The 25,829-nt window shown below is 36.8% G+C and overlaps 1 protein-coding gene across 3 annotated transcripts in view; it reads right to left on the reverse strand.

Moving 5' to 3' along the window:
- ANO3 (anoctamin 3) overlaps positions 1-25,829 on the reverse strand; it is a 131,896-nt gene that overhangs the window by 74,153 nt on the left and 31,914 nt on the right. For 2 of the 3 annotated variants that reach the window (XM_006753961.2, XM_006753959.2), the window contains exons 3-9: positions 23,813-23,913; positions 19,306-19,350; positions 16,145-16,276; positions 13,042-13,148; positions 12,161-12,216; positions 9,084-9,205; positions 6,455-6,589 (exon numbers count right to left, since the gene is read on the reverse strand). In XM_006753961.2, the coding sequence (XP_006754024.2) occupies positions 6,455-6,589; positions 9,084-9,205; positions 12,161-12,216; positions 13,042-13,148; positions 16,145-16,276; positions 19,306-19,350; positions 23,813-23,913 (698 nt within the window). Of the gene's footprint in view, positions 1-6,454; positions 6,590-9,083; positions 9,206-12,160; positions 12,217-13,041; positions 13,149-16,144; positions 16,277-19,301; positions 19,351-23,812; positions 23,914-25,829 lie in introns of those variants that run through there. The other variant, XM_006753960.2, reaches the window with a different exon arrangement.

The raw sequence follows: 25,829 nt of genomic DNA on the forward strand, positions 1-25,829 counted from the left end.
GCTTCCCTTTTTTCTGTGTACCTGACACACACTGTCATGCAGAACTGACAGTTTTATTTACTGAAATATGTTATACTCTCTCTTAGAATGTAACTGTATAATATTTGTCTCTTCAGTTGTATGCCACTACTTTTAAAAACACCTCAGCATACATTATAGATGACTTTGTGACAGGAGTGGGGCATCAAGAATAACTTCTTAAAAGTCTCACAGCCTGAGAGTTTACAGCAACCTATTTTTAAGATGTTTTGTGCCTTTATCTGTCATGCATGGTTCTTATCCCCTGAATAAATTGTCTTGAAGTAAATCTGGTCTGGAAATGATGAAAGTAATTTCAAGGTTTTTGAATATGTGTCTGAACATAAAAGTTTAATAGGTGATGTTTGCAGCAAGAACAGCAATTTTCTAAAATGTCTGCATTCAAATGAAACAAACAATATGAATTTCAAGTGTGGAATATGTATAATCTCAAGCCATAATCAGAATAAATAGCAAGTACAAATACTATATAGTAATATAGTGTTTTGCTGTGAGCAGAGAAGAGTTCATGTCCATTACATTTAGTCCTCACTGCAATCTCCTACCAGGATAATTATCCCTATCCCCACAACTGAGAGGAAACTGATAATTCTCAAGGTCATACAGCTAACAATAAGTAGTTTAGGGAACAGACTGTAGGTTTTTTTTCTTATTTTGGGTCCAATTCTCCAACAATTATATCTAAAAGAAGGATATATTTGCTTTATATTAAAAAGAATTTTCCTATCAAAAACCAATTTATTATGATGATGATGCAATGAGTCTCATATACGCTATAATCCTCCCATGATCACACATCATATTTCTAATAATCAGAATGCCTATATTAAATAGAAGGAGACAGGCAAAATAATACATTTTAAAAGCCCTAAAGAACAAGAGGGTTATATCTTCTCTTAGTAATACCACACATTTGTACAAATAAGAATTGACACACATCTTTACGGAAATTTTGATTAAAATGGGCTTGTTATCATAATTCATTGTGTTTCAAGAATGACATGATATGCCCTGCATTGAAATCTCATACTGAGATGGTATTATAAAGTCAGTTGATACTATGTCATCTTCCTCCTCTTCCAAATGGTCAAACAAAAGCACCAAGTCTAGAACCCAAGCCATAAGAATGAATCCTGTTTTTAATTCCAGAATCATTAAACTCATTTTCTATAACATGCTCAAGTTTAACTTGATACGTAATAAAAAATATTAAACAATTTTTGACAATGTAATTTGTAGCCTTATTTGAGACTATGGGGAATTTCTTTGATTTCACTTCACCACTAGAGGGAGGAAGAGTGCCAGCATGAGTGTTTCTTAATTTCTTTTGCTGAGCAGGATAATATAACCACCCCTTGAATTGTGGCTTTCTTTTGTTTAATATCTATTGTCAGATATACTCGTAGAAACAGAGAAGAATACTGTTTGCCAAGGTGTAGGGGAGAGGGAAGTGGGAGTTGCTGTGCAAGAGTATAGCATTTCAGCTATGCAAGATAAGTTCTAGAGGTCTGCTCTACAATGTGTGCCCACAGTTAACAATACTGTAATGTGCACTTAAATATTTTTTTAAATATATTTTATTGATTTTTTACAGAGAGGAAGGGAGAGAGATAGAGGGTCAGAAACATCGATGAGAGAGAGACATCGATCAGCCGCCTCCTGCACATCTCCCAGTGGGGATGTGCCCACAATCCAGGTACATGCCCTTGACCGGAATCGAACCCGGGACCCCTCAGTCCGCAGGCCGACGCTCTATCCACTGAGCCAAACCGGTTTCGGCTGCACTTAAATATTTTGATTGACTTAGATAGAGTGAGAGCAAGAGCAAGAGTGAGAGCGAAAGAGAGAGAGAGAGAAATATAGAAACACTGATGTGAGAGAGAAACATTGATCAGTGGCCTCTGGTGTGCACCCCGACCAGGAATCGAATTCACAACCTTTTGGTGTACGGGACAATGCTCCAACCAACTAAGCCACCTGGCCAGGGCTTCAGTTAAACATTTTTGAAGAGGATAGATCTGTTAAGTATTCTTGCTACAATTTAAAAAATATATTAGATAGAGGTTTGAAAATGAGCTGCCCATTTGAAATAGAACATGCTGTTAAGAGCCTTCAGGGTCAAGGTGACCATTGCCTCCCCTGACCAAGTCATTTACTTCGCTGAGGATCAATATCTTTAATCTCTAGTTAGAGATAATATCTAACTGGGATATTACATAAGGGTTATTGGTAATAAAGGCAGTTAATAAATGAAAGAAACCCTTGTTGCTAAGGATGTTGTCAGGAGACAGTTTCAGAGGCCCTTTAGGATTCAACTGCTTTTGAAAAGCTGGTCAGTACTGAGCCCCTTACACATTTCTTGGTAAATTCTAATGCCAAAGAGGAAAGAATGGACTAGAACGTTGGGATTTCTGTTCTTTGCTCTGGACCGGAAACCCAGGGCCTTAGGCCATATCTACCTGCTTGCTCATTTTCATATTCTTATGATATGTCCCCTCATATGCATAAATCTGACCACATTTCATTACATAAGAGCAAAGAACACATGTGAATATATACATGTACATATATATACAATAAATCTATAACTTGGTTATATAATTCTACTGCAGGGCAATTGAGAAATATGACTTTAACTTATGTGAACTTAGCTGGTAGAAACATAATAAATACAACCAAATCCTCAGCTTTTTTACATTTTAAACAAAAAAGAACTTAAAAATTATACTAAAACAAAACAATACAAAATAAAAGCCCTGTATTCTCCCTCACCCGCAGTGATAACACCTACAACTTAATCACATCTGACACCTTGAATGGAAAATTTCAGCTCCATGAAATTTTGAAAGTCAAGATATTCAGTGAAGCTTATCTTGATTTAGAATAGAAAGTCTGACAGGATCTTAATTACAGTGTGACAGAGGTAGCAGTTATATAATACCATAAAGCACTGAAGAAAAGAGTTTGCTGATGCCTTTTAAAACACTCCTTGTACTAACGGTTAAAGAGTATTTACCTCATACAAAAGAGGCCTAATTTACCCCATGGGTACATAAATCAACAGGAATAGCAAATCTATTCCTCTCATCGCCTTTTGTTCATTTTCAGCTTCAGAGGGGTGGAGGGGGAGTCTATACGGCGTGATAAAACCTTGTGAATGTGTACCCATGGAATCAGCTTGAACAGTAGGTCTGTCTAAGAATAATTTTCTGTCTGTGTTAATTCATTTTAAAGAGTGTTTTTCTAACACCATCAAGATTACACCAGAGAACTGGTAGAACTAATAAGCACATTCAGTAAAGTTAAAGGATATAAAATCAATAATATGCAAATATCATGTGCTCCTATACACTAACAACAAACTATCAAAAAGGGATATTAAGAAAAAAAATCTCATTTATACCTGCATTAAAAATAATAAAATGGTAAGGAATAAATTTAATGTAGGAGGTGAAAGATCTATCCACTGAAAACTCTAAGACAGTGATTAAATAAATGGAAGGACAGGAAGATGCTGTCTTCCAGAGTGGCAGTGAAGCTCCCAAATTCTGAAATAAACCTGTGACTAGATGAAATGCTTTGGAACAATAGGTGTTTTTTGTTTGTTTTCATGCTAATTATCATTTGGATTTCATGCTGAGATACCAAATCAAGGAAGTTGTCTGTGGAGCAGGATTCATCTCTAGAACAAAGTACTTTGTTTTTAGGGAAAACTATATATATGGCATAATATGCTAATTAGACTGGGCAGCCAAACGACCTTCCAGATGTCCTTCCACACAACCTTCCAGATAAAGCCAAGGCTGTGAGAGCCAAGCCCCTTGCACAAATTTTGTGCATCAGGCCTCTAGTGTGTGTGTTTGTGTGTGTGTGTGTGTAATATAACTATTATATACATATTTTTAAAAATTCAAAGAAATGAATTTCATGGTTCCCTCAACTGTTCTGATTACTACTCAGTGCCAAGGCCATGGTTAAAAGTTGGAACAACAACAAGTGCTGAGCTTTGGACGCTCATATTTTGAGTACCACACGAGGTTGAACTTAATGATATCCTTGTGATATATGAAGGAGAACATGCTGTTGAGAGGCCTTGGTGCCAGGGTGACTGTTGCCTCTGCTGAATAAAAATGTACCGATCCTGCCGAAACCGGTTTGTCTCAGTGGATAGAGCGTCGGCTTGCGGACTGAAAGGTCCCAGGTTCGATTCCGGTCAAGGGCATGTACCTGGGTTGCGGGCACATCCCCAGTGGGAGATGTGCAGGAGGCAGCAGATCGATGTTTCTCTCTCATCGATGTTTCTAACTCTCTATCTCTCTCCCTTCCTCTCTGTAAAAAATCAATAAAATATATTTAAAAAAAATAAATAAAATAAAAATGTACTGATCCTATATCCACATCTTGGGTCATTCAACTTTAACAAAAGAATCGCTATTCTGGTAAATGTGTGATTTTTGTTGAACCTTATTTCACTACTACTTGATATCTTGAGTTGATGCAAAACTATTACAATATCTGTTCCTAGAGAGTAAGAGAGTAGAAAGCAACTTTCTGTTCTCAGGGGAGCAGGCTGCTTAGAGAAAGGCTCCTGTGGGATGAGTATTTTGTTTCGACATCTTTAAGTATGTAAGGTGCCCTCATCGGCAAAAAGGAATACTCACCTCAAAGGCTGGTAGTAAAGAGGATATTAAATGAAACAACATATTTGGAAGATCTTTGTATATTATAAGTTTTTTAAATTTCTTAATTGATTAAGGTATTACATATTATAAGTTTTAAAAGAATTATAACTATATAATTATTTGAACTAATATATTGAGAGGGCATTCTAGACTTCTAAATGCTATGCAAATATAAATTATATAAAACTGCCTAATGCATTATTGAATTATTATGTGGCATATACTAGAAAGAAAAAATTGACATACACAGAAATAATTTTAGGACTTATGCAAAATAATTTTCAAATAACAGTGTTATTGTCATAATTAGCTAGCTAATATTAATGATAGAAGTAAAGCAAAGGGATGGCCAGACATTATAAGCATGGTCCTCTGGGCAGCTTCACCAGGAAGCTAAAACTTCACGCTCCCTAGGGAACCATCTATGTATTCTTTGCAGATCACTGGGGTAAGGAATCAAACAAAGGGAGAGATGGGTGCATGTGCAATAAAGTGAAGTATGGAAGGTGCTTTTGCCTGTCAGTCTAACCTGGGAAAAAGATACTTAGATAGGGGCTAGAGCCACTGCAAGCATGCAAAATCTTGGAAGGTTAAAATCCTTAGACTAAGAATTCTGTTTCTCTTGTTCTGCTCCTGCTCTCTTGTGCTCTTGCTCCCTTGCTCCGTGACCCTCACTGGCGTGTGGGTTAGCACACCATATGGCCCTAGTAGACGTGTGGCCCTTAGCATGTAGACCCCACACGAAATGGACTGCAGCTGGGAACACACGCTAACCTGGCCAAATGCTGGACTGGATTGTGCTTTAATATGGAGCGGAAACTCTGGGCAGTGACTTCAATCCTAGCTCTGCTGAAGATAAGGCTGGACTTTTTCCATGACGAGACAGAGGGGAAACGGGACCTTGGAAGGAGACCCCCTTAATTTTACATCATCAATAAAGTTTTCCGCTCTGACCGGTTTGGCTCAGTGGATAGAGCATCGGCCTGCGGACTGAAGGGTCCTGGGTTCGATTCCGGTCAAGGGCATGAGAAAGGTGCTTGCCTGTTAGTCTAGCCTGGGAACAATGGATTGGCTAGGGGTGGGCCCCATGAGAAGCATGGGAAACCTTGAAATGTTGGTTGGTTTGAAGAAAACCCAGGTTAAAATCCCCAAAGAGTTCCCTCTCTCTACCTCTTGTTTGCTCTCTTGCTCTGTGACCTGCACTTGCCCACACACTCTCCTGTTCTCTCCATGGCCATGTGGACCCTACACGCAATGGCCGCAGCTGCAAACACAAGCTAAGTTAGCCAGGTGCTTGACTGGGCTGGACTTTGATATGGAACAGAAATTCTGGGCAGTGGCCTTCGTTCTGGCCCTGCTGAAGACAAGATTGCTCTTCTTCTGTGGTGAGGCAGAGATGGGACCCTTGGAAGGAACCCCCTTAATTTTACATCATCAATAAAGCTTTCCATGATACCTCATCCTCCCATGGAGGCCTGAGGAAATTATTTTTCCTGTGGCACCCCAAGAAGCCCACTTCCACCAGCCACAGGAGGGCAACCCACCAATAACAACAGTAGAGAAATTACTTTTTTATTGTGATGCTTCCCTACAAACAAAAAATAAACAAACACACAAAAAACAGCAAATATGTTATAGCACTATCACTGGTTTTTATAGTCAGCATTATCATAAAGCTTTTGTCCAATCAGAAGAAAGGCCAACAATTTTCAACAAGTCTATTAGTAGCTTACCTCACTTGACTTGCATTCATTGTAAATATTCCATAGAAGAAAACACACAAGCCAACCAGTGCTGCAGGAATCAGCATTCCAGTATACCATCCCAGCCACGCAAAGTATAGCCCAATCTTCTCACCAAAATACAGCCTGCATGAGAAAGCAAATTTTTAGCTTAAGGCAACATAAGTGACACTATACCTCGTCAGAATTTCAGATGGACACTTGTGGCTTCCAGACCAGTCCCTTGGCAGCTCCACCTGGGTTATATTAATAGTCATGGTTGCTAATGATTTTAATAATGGTGACATTGTTTATCTTTAAACATTGTCCTCATAGGAACAATTTTATAAAGTATATTTATGTATCAAACTTAATATGGTTCATAGAGCTTTTTGCAAGCAAATTCTTGCTTTTCTCCATACTCCTAGAAGAATCCCTTTTTGTTTTTTACACACATATCTGTGCGACACCATATTGCTTTCACATGAATTAGAAAAAAAGTCTCCTCTGTAAGTGCATGGGGAGAGCAGAAATGATTTCAGTCTCCATCAGCACCCTTGGCCAGACTCCCTTATGCTACACACAATCTGCATAATTATGTCACATCTTCCTCTACGAAGTTCAAGTCTGCAATTCCTGCAGCACGAGATTCTTTTCTTGGTTCATGCTTTGGAATATTACATTTTATCTTTATCCTGTGCCTGGCTTATACTTACCCTTCACTTTATATCACTGACTTCCACTCCAATCCTGGGTTAGATGTCCCACCCTTAGCCATGTTTCCGTGTCCTGAATTTATATACTGCATGACACTGACCCAGCACTCCTCCACTCCTTCCCCTTCCCATGACTGAAAGCTGCTGAGAAGTGGACTGTGTCCTGTTCTACTAGCTCTCACTACAGGAAGGATCAAATGAAGATAAGGGAATGAATGTATTTTATTTCCCTTCAGCCGATGAATACAGTTTACTAGTATGTGGAAATGGCAGAAGAATAACGTGGTTCTAAAAACTACTCAATTGCTTTTTCTTCACCAAGTCTACTGTCAATAGTAACTGTCACACCATTTCTAAAGCTCTGGTAAGAGATTAAAAATTTTTGAATTCTCTACTACTAATTGGTCTCCATTTTCTTAAAATGGTTACTTAACACACAGCTTTTTTTTTCCCCCAGCAGTGGTTTTAAAGCCTGTTGTTTTATAGTTCATTTGGGCAGTGATTCTTGCTGGGAAGAAAATTATCTTATTTTTTTTTCCTTAACAAGACTTGTCTTTCTGAAAATTATTCCTTTTCTACTTTATTTTCTATATTGTTCCAAATAAACCTTGTGTATATTCTACCAAGTGTGGACAAAAGGTCACCCTCCTTTAAGTGTCATTTATCTAATATTTTGATGTTTTCATCCATTTATTTCTCCTAGGAGACATGGATCAATAGTCGATTCATTTTTTATACAATATACAATATTTTTATACAATACTAGGGGCCAAATCCATGAAATTTGTGCAAGAGTAGGCCTTCCTTCCTCCCTTCTGCTGGCACCATCTTCCCTCTGGCACCTGGGACCCTGGCTGCCAGCTGGCACCCGGGACCCAAGCTTCCCTCCGGCCACTGGCAGACACCCAGGACCTGGGCTTCCCTCACAGCTCCAGTTTCATCCAGAAGGTTGTCCATTCTAATTAGCATATTATGCTTTTATTATTATAGATTTTTATGTTCTACTTTGAAACAGAAGATTATTTTAATAATATGTATTGCAACAAGATGTTGTGCCTTTAAACAAGTATTCCTTTGAAGGTTGGAGACTTACTAATATATTACTAATATATCAAAATATCTTTAGAATATTTATAGAACACTACACAGATAGACACCTTATACAGACAGTATTATATTGAGATTTTAAATTACACATTGTTAAAGGTTAAATAAGAGGTAACAATATTATTTGACAGGAGTATATATATTTACCTGAGTCACATCAAAATAAAATAAATCATGAATATAACAGTATTTCAAGACTAATTTAAGTTGAGGATAATTACTCACTGGTATAAACTTCCTGGAATAGAACAGATACTGAATCTTTGCTCTCAAAACCATTTTCTGCTTCTTGGTTTTGATTTGTTTTCATAGGGAAGTAGATTACACAGGTTGCCTCATAAATTGCTCCTGGTTAAGTTGGGTCAGGAGGTAATAGGAGACCCCAAAGTAGAAGGAAGGGAGAAGCCATGAACTTTTCTGCTCTCTTGGTTGTCCTCAGTGCTGCTCCAGAGAAGCCATGGCTTCTTCATAGCTCTACTCCCTACACTTCCACTTCATTACAGGTAATCTAATCATGGATTGCACAGTCTAAATTTTAGGCACTGAAATAAACTTCATTCTATTTCCCCTTCAGCTTGAAGGTAGTTAGCAATCTTCTACCATTGTTAATCTCTGATTGTCTTATTATTCCTGTTTGATTTCTCAGCTTTCCCATCCTCTGTGTAACCTATTTCCTAAATTAAATTCCTTTAATTGAGAAGACCCATAGTGGATTATTGTTTTTCTGATTGCATCTTGATGAGTAAATAAAAGTTTCCAATCTAAGAAAATGACAATAAAACAACATATAACTTCCATTATTGATTCAACCCCAGTACCTGATTAAATCCAGGGGCTGGTGCTTGTACCACATTCCCCAGCGTGCCCAGCGCTCATATAATAGATGTCTGTTATTCTGAGGTCCATGGGTTTTGATGGGCTGGCTACTCTTGTAGGCTCCCTGAAACAGATGAAATAAGATAAATCAATACCCATTCTCTTACTGGAATTTGAACTATATAGGAATTGTTTTTGCTTTTTCCCCCCAATATAGAGTAATTAAATAATTCATTGAAAGCTTAATAAATTGTATATTTAGCTCATCTCTGGAATGATGATGACTTTACATATCTCTCCCTCATTAAAATATTCTGATAGCTCCTTTACAATCCTTTGTTAAATTCCTTTTCTTAAAAAAGAATAGTTTATTGATTTTTAGAGAGAGAGAGGAACGGAGGAAAGAGAAACATTGATGGGAGAGCTGCCTCCTGCACACCGCCTACCAGGGATCAAGACCACAACCTAGGCATGTGCCCTGACCAGGAATCAAAAGACTTAAATGTAAGATGGGGAAACCATAAAAATCTTAGGAGGAATCCACAGGAAGCAAAATATCAGACATATGTCAAAGCAATATGTTTACTGACACATCTCCTAGGACAATGGAAACTAAAGAGAAAATAAACAAATGGGACTACATCAAAATAAAAAGCTTCTGCACAGCAAAAGAAACCATCAACAAAACAACAAGAAAGCCCACTGCATGGGAGAACATATTTGCCAACGTTATCTCTGATAAGGGTTTAATCTCTAAAATTTGTAGGAAACTTGTACAACTTAACACAAGGAAGGTAAACAATACAATCAAAAAACAGGCATAGGATCTAAATGGACACTTCTTGAAAGCAGACCTACAGAAGGCCAAGAGACATGAAAACATGCTCAAAATCACTAATCATCAGAGAGATGCAAATCAGAACAACAATGAGGTACCATCTCACACCTGTCAGAACGATTATCATCAACAAATCAACAAACAAGTGCTGGCTAAGATGTGGAGAAATGGGAATCCTCAATCCTTTTACACTGCTGGTGGGAATGCAGACTGCTGCAGCCTTTGTGGAAAACAGTATGGAGTTTCCTCAAAAAATTAAAAATGGAACTCCCATTTGACCAAGTAATTCCACTCCTAGGAATATACCCCAAGAAGTCAGAAACACCAATAAGAAAGAACATATACACCCCTATGTTCAGAGCAGCACAATTTATAATAGCTGAGATTTGGAAACAGGCTGAGTGCCCATCAGCAAATGAGTGGATTAAAAAAATGTGGTACATCTAATCAATAGAATGCTGTACTGCTGTGAAAAAGAAAGAGCTCTTACCATTTGCAACAGCATGGATGGACTTGGAGGGCATTATGCTAAGCGAAATAAGCCAGTCAGAGAAGGATAAGTATCACATGATCTTACTCATTTGTGGAATATAATGAACAACATAAACTGATGAATAAAAATAGGTTGAGAGACATAGAAGCATTGAACGGATGATCAAACTTCAGAGGGAAGACAGGAGAAGACGGACCATGGTGGTGGTGGGGAATTGGGGAGCAGGAGTAAGAGATCAACCAAAGAACTTATATGCCTATAAGCATAACCAATGCACACAGACAATGGGGGGAGGGGTGAAGGCCAGGTCTGGGGGGCGTGGGAAGACTGGGGAAGAGGACAATGGGGACAGGGGGACATATGTAATACTTTCAACAATAAAGAATTAAAAAAAGAGAGAGACAGAAACAAGGGGAAAAATCCATAAAAAAAACAAAAACCGCCAAAACTGGTTGGCTCAGTGGATAGAGCATCGGCCTGTGGACTGAAGGGTCCTGGGTTCGATTCCGGTCAAGGGCATGTACCAGGGTTGAGGGCACATCCCCAGTAGGAGATGTGCAGGAGGCAGCTGATCGGTGTTTCTCTCTCATCGATGTTTCCAGCTCTCTATCTCTCTCCCTTCCTCTCTGTAAAAAAATCAATAAAATATATTTAAAAAAAAACAACAACCCCCCCCCCACCCCCAGCATCCACTTGGTACAAGATGATGCCTAACCCACTGAACCATACCAGCAGGGCATTAATTCCTTTTTAAACCAATGAGGTTTCTTTTAACTTAAAGTAAACTAGACTTTACTGTTTGGAATCTAAGGTGTATTAATAAACACAATAACTTTACCATCATTGAGAGAAAATGGAGTGCGGCTTCCCGGGCTCAAAACTGTACCTTTGATATTTAACATTTCTATGCCTCAATGACATTTACAAAATGGAGTTAATATCATTGTCTATCTCAAAGATTTTCTGCAAGGATTGAATGAGATAATCCATAAAATACGTTTGGCTCAGTGCCAATTAGTAAGTGCTCAACACATTTTATCTGTTATGAATTGTGTGGTTCTGTGAATTCCTCAGGCTCAAAGGTTCCTCAGGCTATACGTCCTTGGATTTGTACACAGAAGAGTGACTAGTTCTGAAAGTGCAGAAGTGAAACCTCTAATGATCCCATTGTTATATTAAAATGCAAAGTTGCCTTAAAATTAATATAGTGTGTATGTATGGGTGCGTGGGAGGGGGTTAAAACTAATTCAAATTGAATTCATGACTCAGCAGGCAAAGCCCACCATAGTTTAGAACAGGCTCTCCTACTTAAAACTAGTAGAAAAGTAATGATCAGGCAGAGAATCAAGTACCTAATGTGCTGTAGGGTTTTTTGCGGGTTTGTGTTTGATTTTTAGGCATCCCAAAGTAGTTTGCACAAACCAGGAACCTGCCCTGTTTGGGAGTGGTGTGGTTCCCAAATGGTCTCTGTGTTGGAGTAGAGGGCAGTAGCCAGAGAGGCCAAGCAATGTCCATAAGTTGCCTCCGAGGCTGGGATTCCTGATGAGGGAAAATCACAGGAGGATTCTGGGCAGGGGAACCAGCATAGAGACAAAATATAATGGGGGTTTAAGAAAAGACCAGGGCCAGTCATTGATTGAACCCTCCTGGGAGAGGGAAGCAGATTTAAATAAAATAAAATGAAAAATGGGATCAAGCACTGAGCACGAGAACATTTTTTTTAAATGGAAATTATATTTTAAAATTACCTCATGCGGGGGAAAAGCTGCTATATATGAGCCATTGTTTATCAGTTTACAGATACCTGAAAAGAGAAGAAATCAACAGTTCTTGAGTTTGTTTAAATGAAGACTTCCTTCTGCAGTAACATACTTAACTTTGAACATTATGTTAATTTGAAAACTGAAAATAACCCAAACGCCTTCCATAAGCACATCACCTACAAGGACAGTGAGGCTCTGGAAGAGATGGATACCAGGGGTTGAATTCTATCCGTACAACATTAATAGATGGAAATTCGCAGGGTGCCAACATGCATTTTCGCTTTGCTACATCATGAAATGGGGGGAATATTAATATTCACTCACATGGGATCACATGAGCCTGGAGTAGCTTTTCTTTTTATTAAAGAACTTAGTCAGAAAATTGGAAGAATTCCTTACCCCTTAACATATCTCAAAAGAATATTTATCAGTGTTGAGAAATCTTTGAATTATTTCATTTTTAATAGATGTATTATGTGGATGTAGCCTAATTTATTTGTCAGTTCCTAATGATGGACAGTTAACATATATCTAGTTTTATTATATTACAAAACCACAATGAACAAATGTCTTTGTATATTGTTATTAGAAGTCTGATTATTTCCTTGGGATAAATTTCAAGAATACAATTTCTGCTCTAAAGCGTTTGCACAGTTGGCATTTTGATACATATGGCCAAGTGTTCTTCAAAGATTTTGTTTTATTTCGTTTTATTGAAAGGCTGAAAGCAGAATGTTTAGCGTTTGTGCTCAATGTGTTATATATTCATATTTTATGCATGAAGGCAAAACTTCAGTCAAATATTTCTGGGTAATATCAGTAACAGCAAATTCAACTTTCTCTACATTTTCCATTAGCGTTCTTACCCACTTTTGATATTCCGTTTTCATATTTGGTGTGCTGAAGCATGTGGTAGACTATCCTGCTTCGAGTAGCATTGCTGAAGAAGGTGTCCTTATTGTTTATTATGAAGCTGTTAAGATAAGGGCATCCATTTTAGTATTCAGGGCAGAGCACAGAAGCCAGCAACAGTAACAACTTCCTGGGAAGTCATCCATCTGTTTTCTCCTTTAAACGAATGCATGTGAAGTAGAGCAAATCAGAAGAGAAACCACCTTCTTAAAAAGATCAATTGGCAGAGGAAAATAAGCATAAATCATACAGAGCATTATCAAATATGCACTTTAATATCGTTTGGTTTATAAGAAAGCCTGGATGTCCTCATATTAGTTGTTTGGCATCAAACAAGGAGAGAACAGTTTCCATGGGCTCCCATCTATTTTAATTATGCAATGTAATTTCAAACAGAGCACATTAAAAATTCATGTAATTCCCCACGCCACACAATCCAAGCTAGCTTTTTTGTTTATAAAACATTAGCAGTGAGCAATAGTCCTTCCTTCCCTTCATGCCCTATTCTGTCCCTACAAAAGGAGAGTTGCAAGGAGAAATTGCCTAAGAGTCAGTGATGAAAACAGCAAAAGGGCGATTCCAGGAGGGAAGGAAGGTTCTGTTTCAGCATTTACTTTATGATATCCTGGGAGCCTCAAAAAAAAAGAAAATGGAAGTGTCCTGGTCCTCACTCAACTGCTGACAATTTTTATTTCAGTTGCTTTTTTTGTGAATGATAAACCACCATTTTCTCCGACTCTTAGATCTGAAGTATTGGGTCTTCTATGGTTCTTGATTTCTTTTCATCTATATTCAAACAGTTGCCAAACAAAGTAACTTTTATAACTAAACTGAGTCTCTCTTGGTTTCCAAACACATCTTGCTTTAGATCTCATAGCCTCTTGCATAGGTTATGAAAAGAATGCCCTCTTTACCCCTAATCAGCCATGCAATTTCTCACCTGATTTTTAATGCACAGCTCTGACCCCTAGAGGGCTCCTACTATTAACCTGTCAGCAGCTCTCCAATATTATTTTCCTCGGAGGCTCTCTGTTCTTGCATTTCAACCTCCCCCCTTGGTTTTACTACTTATGGGTCTGGCTTCTTGTATCTGTTAGTTTGTCAAAGTGTAGAACTTATCACCTCAGAGTCCCATCTGTTTTACCTTGAGATTTTGCTCTGTTTCTCATATCTGTTCCCCTACTCTCACCACCTCCTTCCACATTTTTAGTGGCTTGAAAAGAACTAGCTTTTCGTAAAAGTTTCCTGGGTCTTCTCTGGATGTAGCTTCTCCCTCTCACAAAAATGTGTGCATTTTCCTTGTCATTCCTAATGCATTACTTTTACTCTGCCCTGTATTATGGTAATCTGTATACCTGTCCATGTTATTAGACTCAGAGCCCCTCCAATATTCTACTATTGTGCTTTTTATTTTTGTACTTAGATGCACCGAGTTAACAGTTCTGTGTCCTGTTAATGATAAGAATCAGGAGGAATATCCACCAAATATTTTACCACCAGATTGATTCGGAATTCCCTGAACACATATTATTTTAGCAGATAAATTCCTTTTCTATGAAGGTACATTACAAATAAAGGAAACAGATAATGTATAACTAAATAAATCAGTTACATAATTTCAGAAATTGCTATGAAGAAAAATGAAACTGCCTAATGGCATAGAGAATGACTGGGGCAAGGGGACTACAGATAAGATTTTCAGAGAAGGTCTCTCTGAGCTGGTGACTTTTGAGTGACAGCTGAATGATAAGAAGGGATATTCCATGTGAAGATCTGGGAGAAGAGCATCTTAGCAAGGAGAACAGCAAGAGCAAAGACTCTAAGATAGACTTAAGGTTGAGCTTTTGATGGGTGGAACCAAAGCTTGTGACTCTAAAGTCAGTGGAAATTGTAGAAGATGAGGTGATAGTGTTGGGCAGGGACCACAGCATTTATCGTCACATGGTAAAAATGTGCATTTTATGTTAAGTGTAAATGGGAGGCCACTGGGGGTGGTATGCAAGACAGTTTCATGATCTGATTGAGATTTTTTTAAAGATCACCTTAGTTTCTCAGGTTAAAAGAGAAATAACAGACTTTTTGTTGTTGTTTTGTATCACAGAGCCTGAAAAGATATGGCAAAAAGCTAAAAGTATGTCTTTCTAAGTTTGGAATTCTTTTGGATTTACACGACTTCCTCCACTTCTTAGCTGGAATTAACAAGAATGCTTCTAAATCTGCCTCTAAGAGTAAATCATAACATAAATATTTGGAAAGAAGGGTTTCCCATTGATTACTGGTTCTGTAATATGTTTAGTGGCCAGGAATTCTGGTTCATCCTGCCTCTCAACATCCTACATCCCAGAAGATGTCAGTCCAAAACTGTGTATAGCAAATTGATCTTGCAGCTACAGACCTACTGTATACTCCATCTTTATGTGTATACTATTGTGTTTAATTATTAACTTAAGATTTTTAACCCAGTAGCCTGTAAGAACTGTGAAAGCAGGGACTATATCATAACCTCATTCTGAGTCATGTAGAAACTTAATAATTGAATAAATAAATGAGTAGAGATATGTTGGTAGATAGACAAATAGATAGGCTTGTAAAAATTGCTAAAAAATTCTTATTAACCTTAGTTTAATAAAATTAAACTACAATGGATTAAATTAATATATACAATTTATTAAGTGTAATTATAAATATAATTTAATTAGAAAAATCCATTATTCAAGGATGTTATTTAATAACAATTCTATTATCATCATCATTTTTGTTACTTTAGCTGAGTGACTTACTAACCATAATAATTATTTTGAAAGAATTGGGAGCTAGCTCAATCCATGAGTTTACTAGTACAATTAATCATTCATTACTGGAATGTCTCCACAGCAGAGTTGATAATTAATCATATTCACTGAGTTTCATTCTAAGTGTGCATTTTAATAAAATGATACATTCTCTGACTTATTTGGAAAACAATGGAACTGGCCCAGCTATGTTTATTCTATCAACAACTTCCAGATAAAGACAGATACCAAGGCAGGTCGTGGGAGAAAACAGATGGGGACTCACTGGTGAATCCGCGCACGGCTGAAGGGGCCAGTGTAGCAGTCTGACTCCTCCAGGTCTGGAAAAGCTGACTTGTCCAGAACCATTGGGTTTTGGGACATCCATTTTTTGAGTCTTCTAAAATAATTGTGCATACTGGAACAAAGCCACATGTTAGAATTAGATTAGGCTGCATTCCAGAGTAATGCCTACCTTCCACTGCCATTCCAAAAATGACTTCTCAAAAGACATACACACACTCACACGCACAACCACACACATGCAGGAAAGAAATCTGAATTAAAAGGTCAAAAGAACTTGGTGAGAGCCCCAACTGTACCACACTACTGTGAAGGCTGGGGGATGCGGCATGGGTGGTGGGGAGCAGTGACGACAGAGTCATTGATTTTTCCTGATCTCCAAACAGACATCTGTTGCTATTTTAACATGCAGCATTTTACCCTTCTGCAAGTCTCTGTAAGAAAGATGCCTGTTTATCAGAAAACCCACAATGTGTTCTGCTGCCCTGAAGGGTCATTTTGAAGATGCTTTGTTAATTGAATGCGAAAGTGCAGTGCCAAATGATAAATAGCACCAAAAATAAAATTGTAACTACTGCCTATCAACCTGTCTAGAGAAATGATGAACTTCAAAAGCTGGATAAGTGCCTGTACATTAATTATCCCCTCGTGTTTATTGGCTAAAATATCTTTGCACAAAACACCTTTCCCACTTCAACTACCCACAAATTGGTTTTGTAATTTTGTAACAATGATCACCCCCTCCACACACACACATCTTTTTTTAAAAATATATTTTATTGGTTTTTTACAGAGAAGAAGGGAGAGAGATAGAGAGCTAGAAACATCGATGAGAGAGACATCGATCAGCTGCCTCCTGCACATCTCCTACTGGGGATGTGCCCGCAACCCAGGTACATGCCCTTGACTGGAATCGAACCTGGGACCCTTCAGTCCGCAAGCCGACGCTCTATCCACTGAGCCAAACCGGTTTCAGCACACACACACACCTTAATTTTCTTCTCCAAATGTATTTTTTTAAAAATCAAGATAATTCATGTTCTCAATTGAAAGTCTAAATTAAAGCAAATAACATGATATTCTTTTTTCAGTTTAATATGTAATATATTTTCATATTCACCTTTCCTATTTATTAGCTACCCACCCCACATGCATCCACAAAGTTAAGGAACATAGGGAATATTTGTGAAAAGTAAATTGTAAGGAGGTTTGACTATGGTAGTGCTTAAAGGACTTTAATGGTCATTTGAAATAACTTATAACTGAATTTTTATTTCATGAAATAAAAAAATACAAAATATAATAAAACATAGGACACACAGTAGAGTTTTCATTTTTCTAGTTTACTTTTAAATTTGACCAAAATAGAAATATTTTTTTTCCTACTACTAAAAATGTGCCCTGGTTGGGTGCTTGGTTGGTTGGAACTTTGTCCTGTACACCAAGAGGTGGTGGTTTGGATATGGTCAGGGCACATACCCAGGTTGTGGGTTCAATCCTGTCTGGGCATGTGCAGGAGGCAACCGGTAGATGTTTCTCTTGCACAGCTATGTTTCTCTCCCTCTCTCTTTCTCTCCCTTCCTCCTTCTAAAAAAAACCAATAAAAATATTATAAAAAATAAAATGTTTCTTTAGGATTTAATATACACAGATTTATTAGCCATTCTAAACACATTTATGCTAAAACTAAATTATGACAGTACTACATAAATAGACATCTGTTGCTATTTTAACATGCAGCATTTTACCCTTCTGCAAGTCTCTGAAAGAAAGATGCCTATTTATCAGAAAACCCACTAATTACACAGCAGAAAAATCTCACTAATTCTATAGAGCACATGAAAACAAACCCAGACATTTAGCAACATGTCCAACATTGAGCAGGCACATGCAGAAAAAAAGAAAAACCTGAAGTTGTAAATTTATAAATTACAATATTCCAATGACTTTGGCTTTATTATGCAAAAATAACTTCGGAAATTTGCTACACAGACCAGGACCAAACAGGAACAAGGGAAATGATCAAAGCCCATTCTAAATCCAAGCATGCTAACCGGATAACAAAAACCTGACGTGGTTGAAGATCATCATTAACAATCATTTTTAAAAAGAGTGATTTGAATACTGATTCCTTTAGTACTTGCTTAATATTATGTCTCCCTCCCCATGATTTACTTATCTTGTTACCAATCCTGACCACATCTATAAGACACCAATATTCCCCTATTTTAAAACTGATTTTTTTTCTATTGTAAAGTGCTAATTTAATTCAGCCATTTTCTTGGTAAAAGAACTAGATTTACTGAATCCTTTCCTAAAATGGGCTGATATTTGCATTATATGCTTCGGGTTTCTGTCATCTGACTTGTAATATCCTGCAATACTATTCAATAGAGCATACTCTACCACATTCACATTTTGTTTTTGGTAATTGATTATTTTACAATGAACAGAAAAACAGTCAAGTGTAAGGAGCCTTTTGTTTTAGTATTCAGTAAAGGCAAAATCATTTCCTCTAGTGAAACAGGGTCAGGCATTCAGGTGGGATAATTTCTTCTCTTTCAGGCTTATAGTTTGATTAATTCCTTTGTCATAGCTACTGTTACCCAAAAAGGCAAGAGATGAAACACTTTGAAAAGAAGATTGTTTTAATGCTAGGCTAAGAAAGATTCAGGTGGTGGAATAGGGTAGGTCTTTGATTGAAAATGTGCTGCATGGCGATTCAATTCACCACTGTGAATACTGGTCTTTCCTTTACCACCTGTCAAATAAGAGATTTGGATCATCTGATCTAGAAGGTCTCTATTGGGTCTGTTGTACTACTCTACTGGGTCAAACATTTACCTATAAATCTGTTTTTATAGCTATTTCTAAAAGTAAAATCTCCTAAGATGGGAGATATAATTGCAATTATGTCAAGTGAGGATTGCAAGAATGTCAATGGTGCATAAAAAAACATTTACCTGTTTTTAAACATTGTTAAATTTAGCACAAGTCATTTTTGAAATCTCTTAAATAAATCAATAAAGTGTGTTTTTTCCCCTTAAAATTACAACTGCTGATAAGGGTAATTGAATGTATTTCTATCCCCTCCCCCCGCAAATAACAAATTAGTCATAAACAAATTAGGCATCACCCACCAACCTGCCCGTTGATTTGCTCCGAGGGTCAGTGTAGTAGGATCTTTTCCTGAAAAATAATAAACATCAGCTGGGGAAAGTCAAATGAAAATAGTGAAACCAGTGAATGACAACATTCAATCATATTGAGCATTTCAATATTCCAACCTCCAAATGCTTAAGAAAGACATAAAATCAGCCAGTATAGCAGGACAGACTGTGGAATCTCAGATAGAAGGCAGAGGTGGGTGGATGGGTGGGAAAAGAGTAACCAAATACTTTACATGCAGATATATATAACCCATGGACACAGACAACAGTGTGTTGAAGGCCTGGGGCAGAGGATGGACTAGAAGAGGTCAATGGGGAAAAAAAAGTAACATCTGTAATACTTTCAACTTTAAAGATAAAATTTTTAAAAGTAGAAATAATTCTGAATTTACATTGTCTTAATTTCAGAATCTAAATTACTAAAACAAAATCACTTTTATAAATCAATAAATCACTTTAGAATTCTGATTTTTAATTCTTTTTTTTAAAGGTTTCACTTCTTCTACACAATGCATATTAACTGGGTCGTTTGTTATATGAAGTCATCCATCCATTCATCCATCTATACAAACATATATGTAATGAATATTTCTGATTTTGCAATCAGTAATAAGAGGGTCTTTCCCTCAGAGAGCTTCCTTTACCATTGAGGAGACAAGTGGTAGTTACAATGAAATGTGACCCTGCAGGATAACAGAGTGCTGTGGACGTTCCCAGGAAGGGATCCCAATCGGTTTCTGTAGATGGAGGAGAAAGGAGACAGGGAAGGCTTCCCGGAGGATGTGTTGTCTGTGTGGAATCTTGAAGCATGAGCAGGAATAGTCCTCTGAGTGAGTACTGGGGGCACGGCATTCTGGCCCGCATATGAAATGGTTATGGGAGCAAGATCAAACGTTGTTAAGGTTCAGGAACTGCGATTAATTTGGTAACCACTGGAGTATAAATTGCAAGTTGAGAATCATTTGTTGACTGTACTATTTGGGTACAGAACTTTATTTTTTCCTTTGAAAAGAGTCTGCTAATTTCCACCTTGCATCAGAGCAGCATTTATCTACCTATCGACCCACCTATTACAACAACCACTCAAAATTAACCATAAATAATTATATCAATACTGTTTCCAACCAGTGTTTCACAGAGCCAGGTGGTCACATGTGGAGATGACTTTGGGGCCGAGTGAGGAGGGCAGTCACATGGCTGGGACCCAGGACCCCCCTCTCCTGTCAAGCAGAACTACTCCACTGTGATCTATTCTACATATTGGGCTTCCTATATGTTTTTATGTTATTTATTTTTTTTTTTTTTGCGTAAAGAATCTTTTGCGTTCAAAAAGTGATTGGAATTTAATCCTAATTGTGATTAAAAAGGAAGATTGTTCTTCCATCTAGAAAGAAAAGATTGTTCTTAATAATTTTTAAGTATTCCCCCAAATTTTCTATATTTAAAATATTTGTGGGCGGAGAAGCTTGAGGAAAAATGTAAGGTTGACCCCATCTGGGAACTCACCCTGAAAAGCTACAGGATGACTGAATCATCCCAAAATATGCTTGAAACTTTTAATGTGAAAGTGGGCTAAGAATGAATAGGAAACACCTCTGAATCAAGAGAAAAATAATAAAATCAGGACTTGATATTTCTAGACTATAGAGGAGACAGATTAAGTCCTTCCTGATAGAATAAAAACTGAAAAATGTAGATTATTATAATTCTCTGAAATATTCTTGGTTAGTTTTAAAACATTAAGTCCAATATGTAAGCCATATTAACTTTGGACAAATAATCAAGTAAAGAATTATCTAGAAAATATAGTACATACAATTCTGTACACACATTCAAGCTGAAAATTATATAAATTTCTCAAAATTCATGTTTATTCAATAAGTTAGCTGAAAAATTTGCAGATAGGTTTATAATTCTAATATCATTTTCCTAAATAAATTTGCAGCTTTTCTTTGTGGAATATAATATGTACATTTCAACACTGAATAAATACATAGATTAGCCAAACATAGGTAACATTTTTATGCATAAATCCTTAAAAGGAGATATGTATTTTTTCTATTTAAGTTCATTGTTATTCTTATATATTTTAATTTTAAGACAGTGTACTAGTGTATGTTCTTAAATGTGAGAACACTTGCCTAGCCATTTTGGTTCAGTGGTTGAGCATCAACCTATGAACCAAGAGGTCATAGTTCTATTCCTGTTCAGGGCACATGCCTGGGTTGTGTGTTCGATCCCCAGTGGGGGGCATGCAGGAGGCAGCCAGCCAATGATTCTCTCTCATTATTGATGTTTCTCTCTCTTTCTCTTTCTTCTCTTTCTCCTTCTTCTCTCTCTCTCTCTCTCTCTCTCTCTCCATCATTTTTCTCTCTCTCTCTCTCTCTCTCTCTCTCTCTCTCTCTCTCTCTCTCTCTCCTTCTCTTGGAAATCAATACAAACATATAAAAATATATTTTTAAAATGTGACAGTTGGAAACTGAATTGGCCATCATGAAAGCACTTGGCCATGTAGTTTATGCTTGACTAGCATTCTCTTTTTAGAAACTGAGAACTACCCCATATTTCAGGAGTATCATAAATAAATGAGTGGTTAGTTACTAAATAATTAGTTAATGCTGCATCTATTATTTAAACTGATCTGGAATGATATTTCCAAAGAACTCTGTGTTCCAGCATTTCTCCAGCTATTTTCCCAAGAACACCATCATATTACAATTTTAAAAATCCATTATCAGATGGAAATTTGGGAAATATTGCTCTATATAACTGCTTTTTGAAATTTATAAAAAATATATAGCTGTAAGAATATTTAAATCTCTGAGACATTTCTTTCTCACCTGCATCAGAATAATTTGAGATGTTTGTTACAAATGTATACACCCAATCATATCCTAGCCTTCACACACCAGAACTCTGGTGTGGGTTCCATGAACCTTTATTTTCACAATTTCCCAGGTGATTTTGAGGAACTTTGACTGAGAATGAGAACCAGTTGTCTAAAAATTCCTAACGTGAAGAAACATTGTGTAGCTCAGAAACTCAGAAGCATATTTGGTCACAGTATATTTTTCTACTAAGAGCCTGTGGTACACTTTGATACACTTTGGGAAATGTTGCATATTTTCTAATATATTATTATTAAATCATGAGAATTTCAATGGCACTTTCCAAAAGTTTCACAATGCAGTATTTTTTGGAAAACATTATAAAAGATGAAATTTTCAGTCAGACTAGCATTGCTCAGCAGTTGAGAGTCAACCTATGAACCAGGAGGTCACAGTTCCATTCCCTGTTGGGGCACATGCCTGGATTGTGGGCTTGATCTCCAGTAGGGGCCATGCAGGAGGCAGCCAATCAATGATTCTCTCTCATCATTGATTTTTCTCTCTCTTGCTCCCTCTCCCTTCCTCTCTGAAATCATTAAAAATATATTTTTAAAAAGGTGAAAATTTCAGACACAACATCAAGAAAAAGAGATGCTAAACTGCATAGGTTTTATGGTTTTTATATTTCTTTCTTCAGATGTATCAGAACTCTTCTTTCAAATACACCATTACCAGGAAATAAAAAAAATTAATATCATTTTTTAAAAAGTAAATAGCATAAGACTTAAGGATGTCAGCACTCTTAACAGAGTTGGACTCTTTCATGTTATCAGGTTTGAGAAATATCTCCAAATTTATGACTTTCACCCTTACTCTTCTTTCATTTTTATTAACTAGATGCCTGTTTTAATGGTACCTTGTTACTCTGAACCTATTAAAACATTCTTAGCAGCTGATAAAGCATATTGTGCTCCAAATAAATGCAAATGTTCATATCTTCAATGTGAGTTAATACTTTGTGCATAGTAGGAACACTGTTGAATTTTATTTTGAGAAATGATGAAGGAAGGTGAAACATTCTGCATATAATACAAGATACACAATATCAGAAAACATATATGTTCAATATTTGCTAACCTATAGGAAGGACTGAAAAATCTTTGAACTGAGCAGGCATCTTATTGCTATTTTCCATTGTTACTGAGGGCAGAGCTAAGAAACCATCTGGTTGAATTGCACCTAAGGGATGATTCTTGCTAACCAATATTCAGAGAACACTGCATTTGTATACATAAGGATAGTACATTTTACACTGCCTTCCTTCCACAAAAACAATAAGAGTTCTATCTCCTCACATGAAATAAGAAGTGAGAATGATCTTGGGAATTATGTTATCAGTTAAAATTTGAAAACGACTGTTTTTCTCTCCCTCTAGGCAAGTACACCTAGCAATGATATAAAGTATCTAAGGAAGCAGAGAGTTTACCACATTAGAGAAAGATACCAGAAAAGAGAAAAAGTGTCCAAGATTATCCAACCTTTGGAAGAAAAAGCATTTCCCTTGTTGAAATGGTTACATTTATTGCCCTAAGGTTTTGCAAAATGACCAATCCTAATATACACTTAGAGAGATGAAATAAAATTGGAAAGTACCTGAAGGGCATCCTGATATTCAGCCTCTCTGCATACTTGCACAACGTATCCCATGGAATGTGAATTTTAATAAACATGATATCAGCATTTGCAACGGCTGGCTGCAAAGAACAGCAGGACAGGCACCATTACTGAGAGTCAGAGCGGGTGATATTATGGGACAATTTGATTTGAGAGAAAAGAACATTGTCCTCTTGTCTATACATGTATCATTGTCATGAATTTAAAAGTAATTTATATGAATAGCACTTCTTAGTGCATAGAAATCTTAAGTAAAAATCTAATAGTGAATTATATACAAGGAACAATCATGATATGAGTTAGTGCATTTTCTCATGTTAATCATTATCAAAATCCAGAATCCCCAATGAGAAAAATTAGGAGCCAATTAGGAATCTAAATTATTCTTGTTGGATACTTTGTCAAGTTCCTCTCTTTCTTGCTCACAAGTCATTCATTAATTCATTCACTGATTCTTTGAGCATATTTTATTGAGTAATTACCACTTGTCCTGTACTATAGAAATCCTGGCGGGGGAGGGGAATGAGTATAAATCATACAAGTCCATTATCTTACAAAAATGTGTACTTTGGCCTAATTCTTCAGAAATCTCAAAATTGGATCCCATTGTTCTGAGTATTTTGCTCATATCATTAACAAAGAATCAGATACTTTTTTGAGCCCACTAGTCATCAAGATTCTTAAATGTGGTTCCATAGTCTAAAATAAGTCTATTAATAATTGACTATTCTGGTATTATATATCATTCACATTCATATTTTACTTTAAAAATTAAATCTAGACAGTTATTTTCTGAAGCTCCTACTGTCTGAGGACCACAGAGCTAAGAAAAAGTCTGTCACCATGTGAGTAGTGAATCCCACAGGGCTTCTCCTCCATGTGACTGGAGGAGCTGAACATAGATAAAGGAAGAACTGCTATCTGTTCCCATTTAGACACAACTGCCAGGTTAGACACAGTGGGACTCCATTTGGTTAGCATTGTTCATTTGCATTTCAATGAGATGGAACTTCTTAAGAAACATACCAATCTTAAAAACTCTAAAGTATGGAAGAAATTTATTGGTTTAATTTAAAATCATATAGCTCTTAAAATGAAACTGTAAAATTGTATATTCATCTATTCACAAAGCCCTCTATTTTAGATATGGCTAATTTCACAAATTTGCCAGAACAATATTTCCAATTTATATTAGCAACATTTTTAAACAGGATTATTCAAAAGCAATGAGACATTCATTGGGTTAACACTCTGATGTAGAAGGCAGCCTCACCACTGATGGCATAAGGCAGGCACTGTTACAGACTAGCATTTGCCAGTTTGTTCAAAGAGCACAGTATTATGAAAAAAAGAGGTGTGTGTGTGTGTGTGTGTGTGTGTGTGTGTGTGTGTGTGTGTTTGGGGGGTGTATCCAATGGTCAAGTTTGTTCTAGGTTTCTTACTAGAAAACTTGTGAGACAATTTAATATGCATGTAGTTGCTAAAAATATACAAGCGATGTTTCTCATCGATGTTTCTGACTCTCTGTCCCTCTCCCTTCCTCTCTGTAAAAAATCAATAAAAAATATTAAAAAAAAAAAAGGTGTGTGTGTGTGTGTGTTTGGGGAGTGTACCCAATGGTCAAGTTTGTTCTAGGTTTCTTACTAGAAAACTTGTGAGATAATTTAATATGCATGTAGTTGCTAAAAATATACAAGTTGAAAAAAGTAATCTGAATGTCCAAAAATTTTGACCATGATTTTTTTTTTTCTCTCTCATAGCTTATTGAGGTATTTTGCAAATCGCCATGGGAAAAGCAGTAAAAAATACTTTCACCTGAGTACAATTTCTAAGGACCTTCCATACCTGGCATATGTTTATTTTAAATAAAAGTAAAGAATGAGAAGATACTAATTGATAAATGTTCAATAAATGAATGGATGTAACTTATTTTGAGAACATTCTTTATAACTTGTACCTAAGCATGAGATAGTGGAGATAAGAAAGCAATTATTAA

The sequence above is a fragment of the Myotis davidii genome, unplaced genomic scaffold (assembly GCF_000327345.1).
Source record: "Myotis davidii unplaced genomic scaffold, ASM32734v1 scaffold330, whole genome shotgun sequence".
Lineage (NCBI taxonomy): Eukaryota > Metazoa > Chordata > Mammalia > Chiroptera > Vespertilionidae > Myotis > Myotis davidii.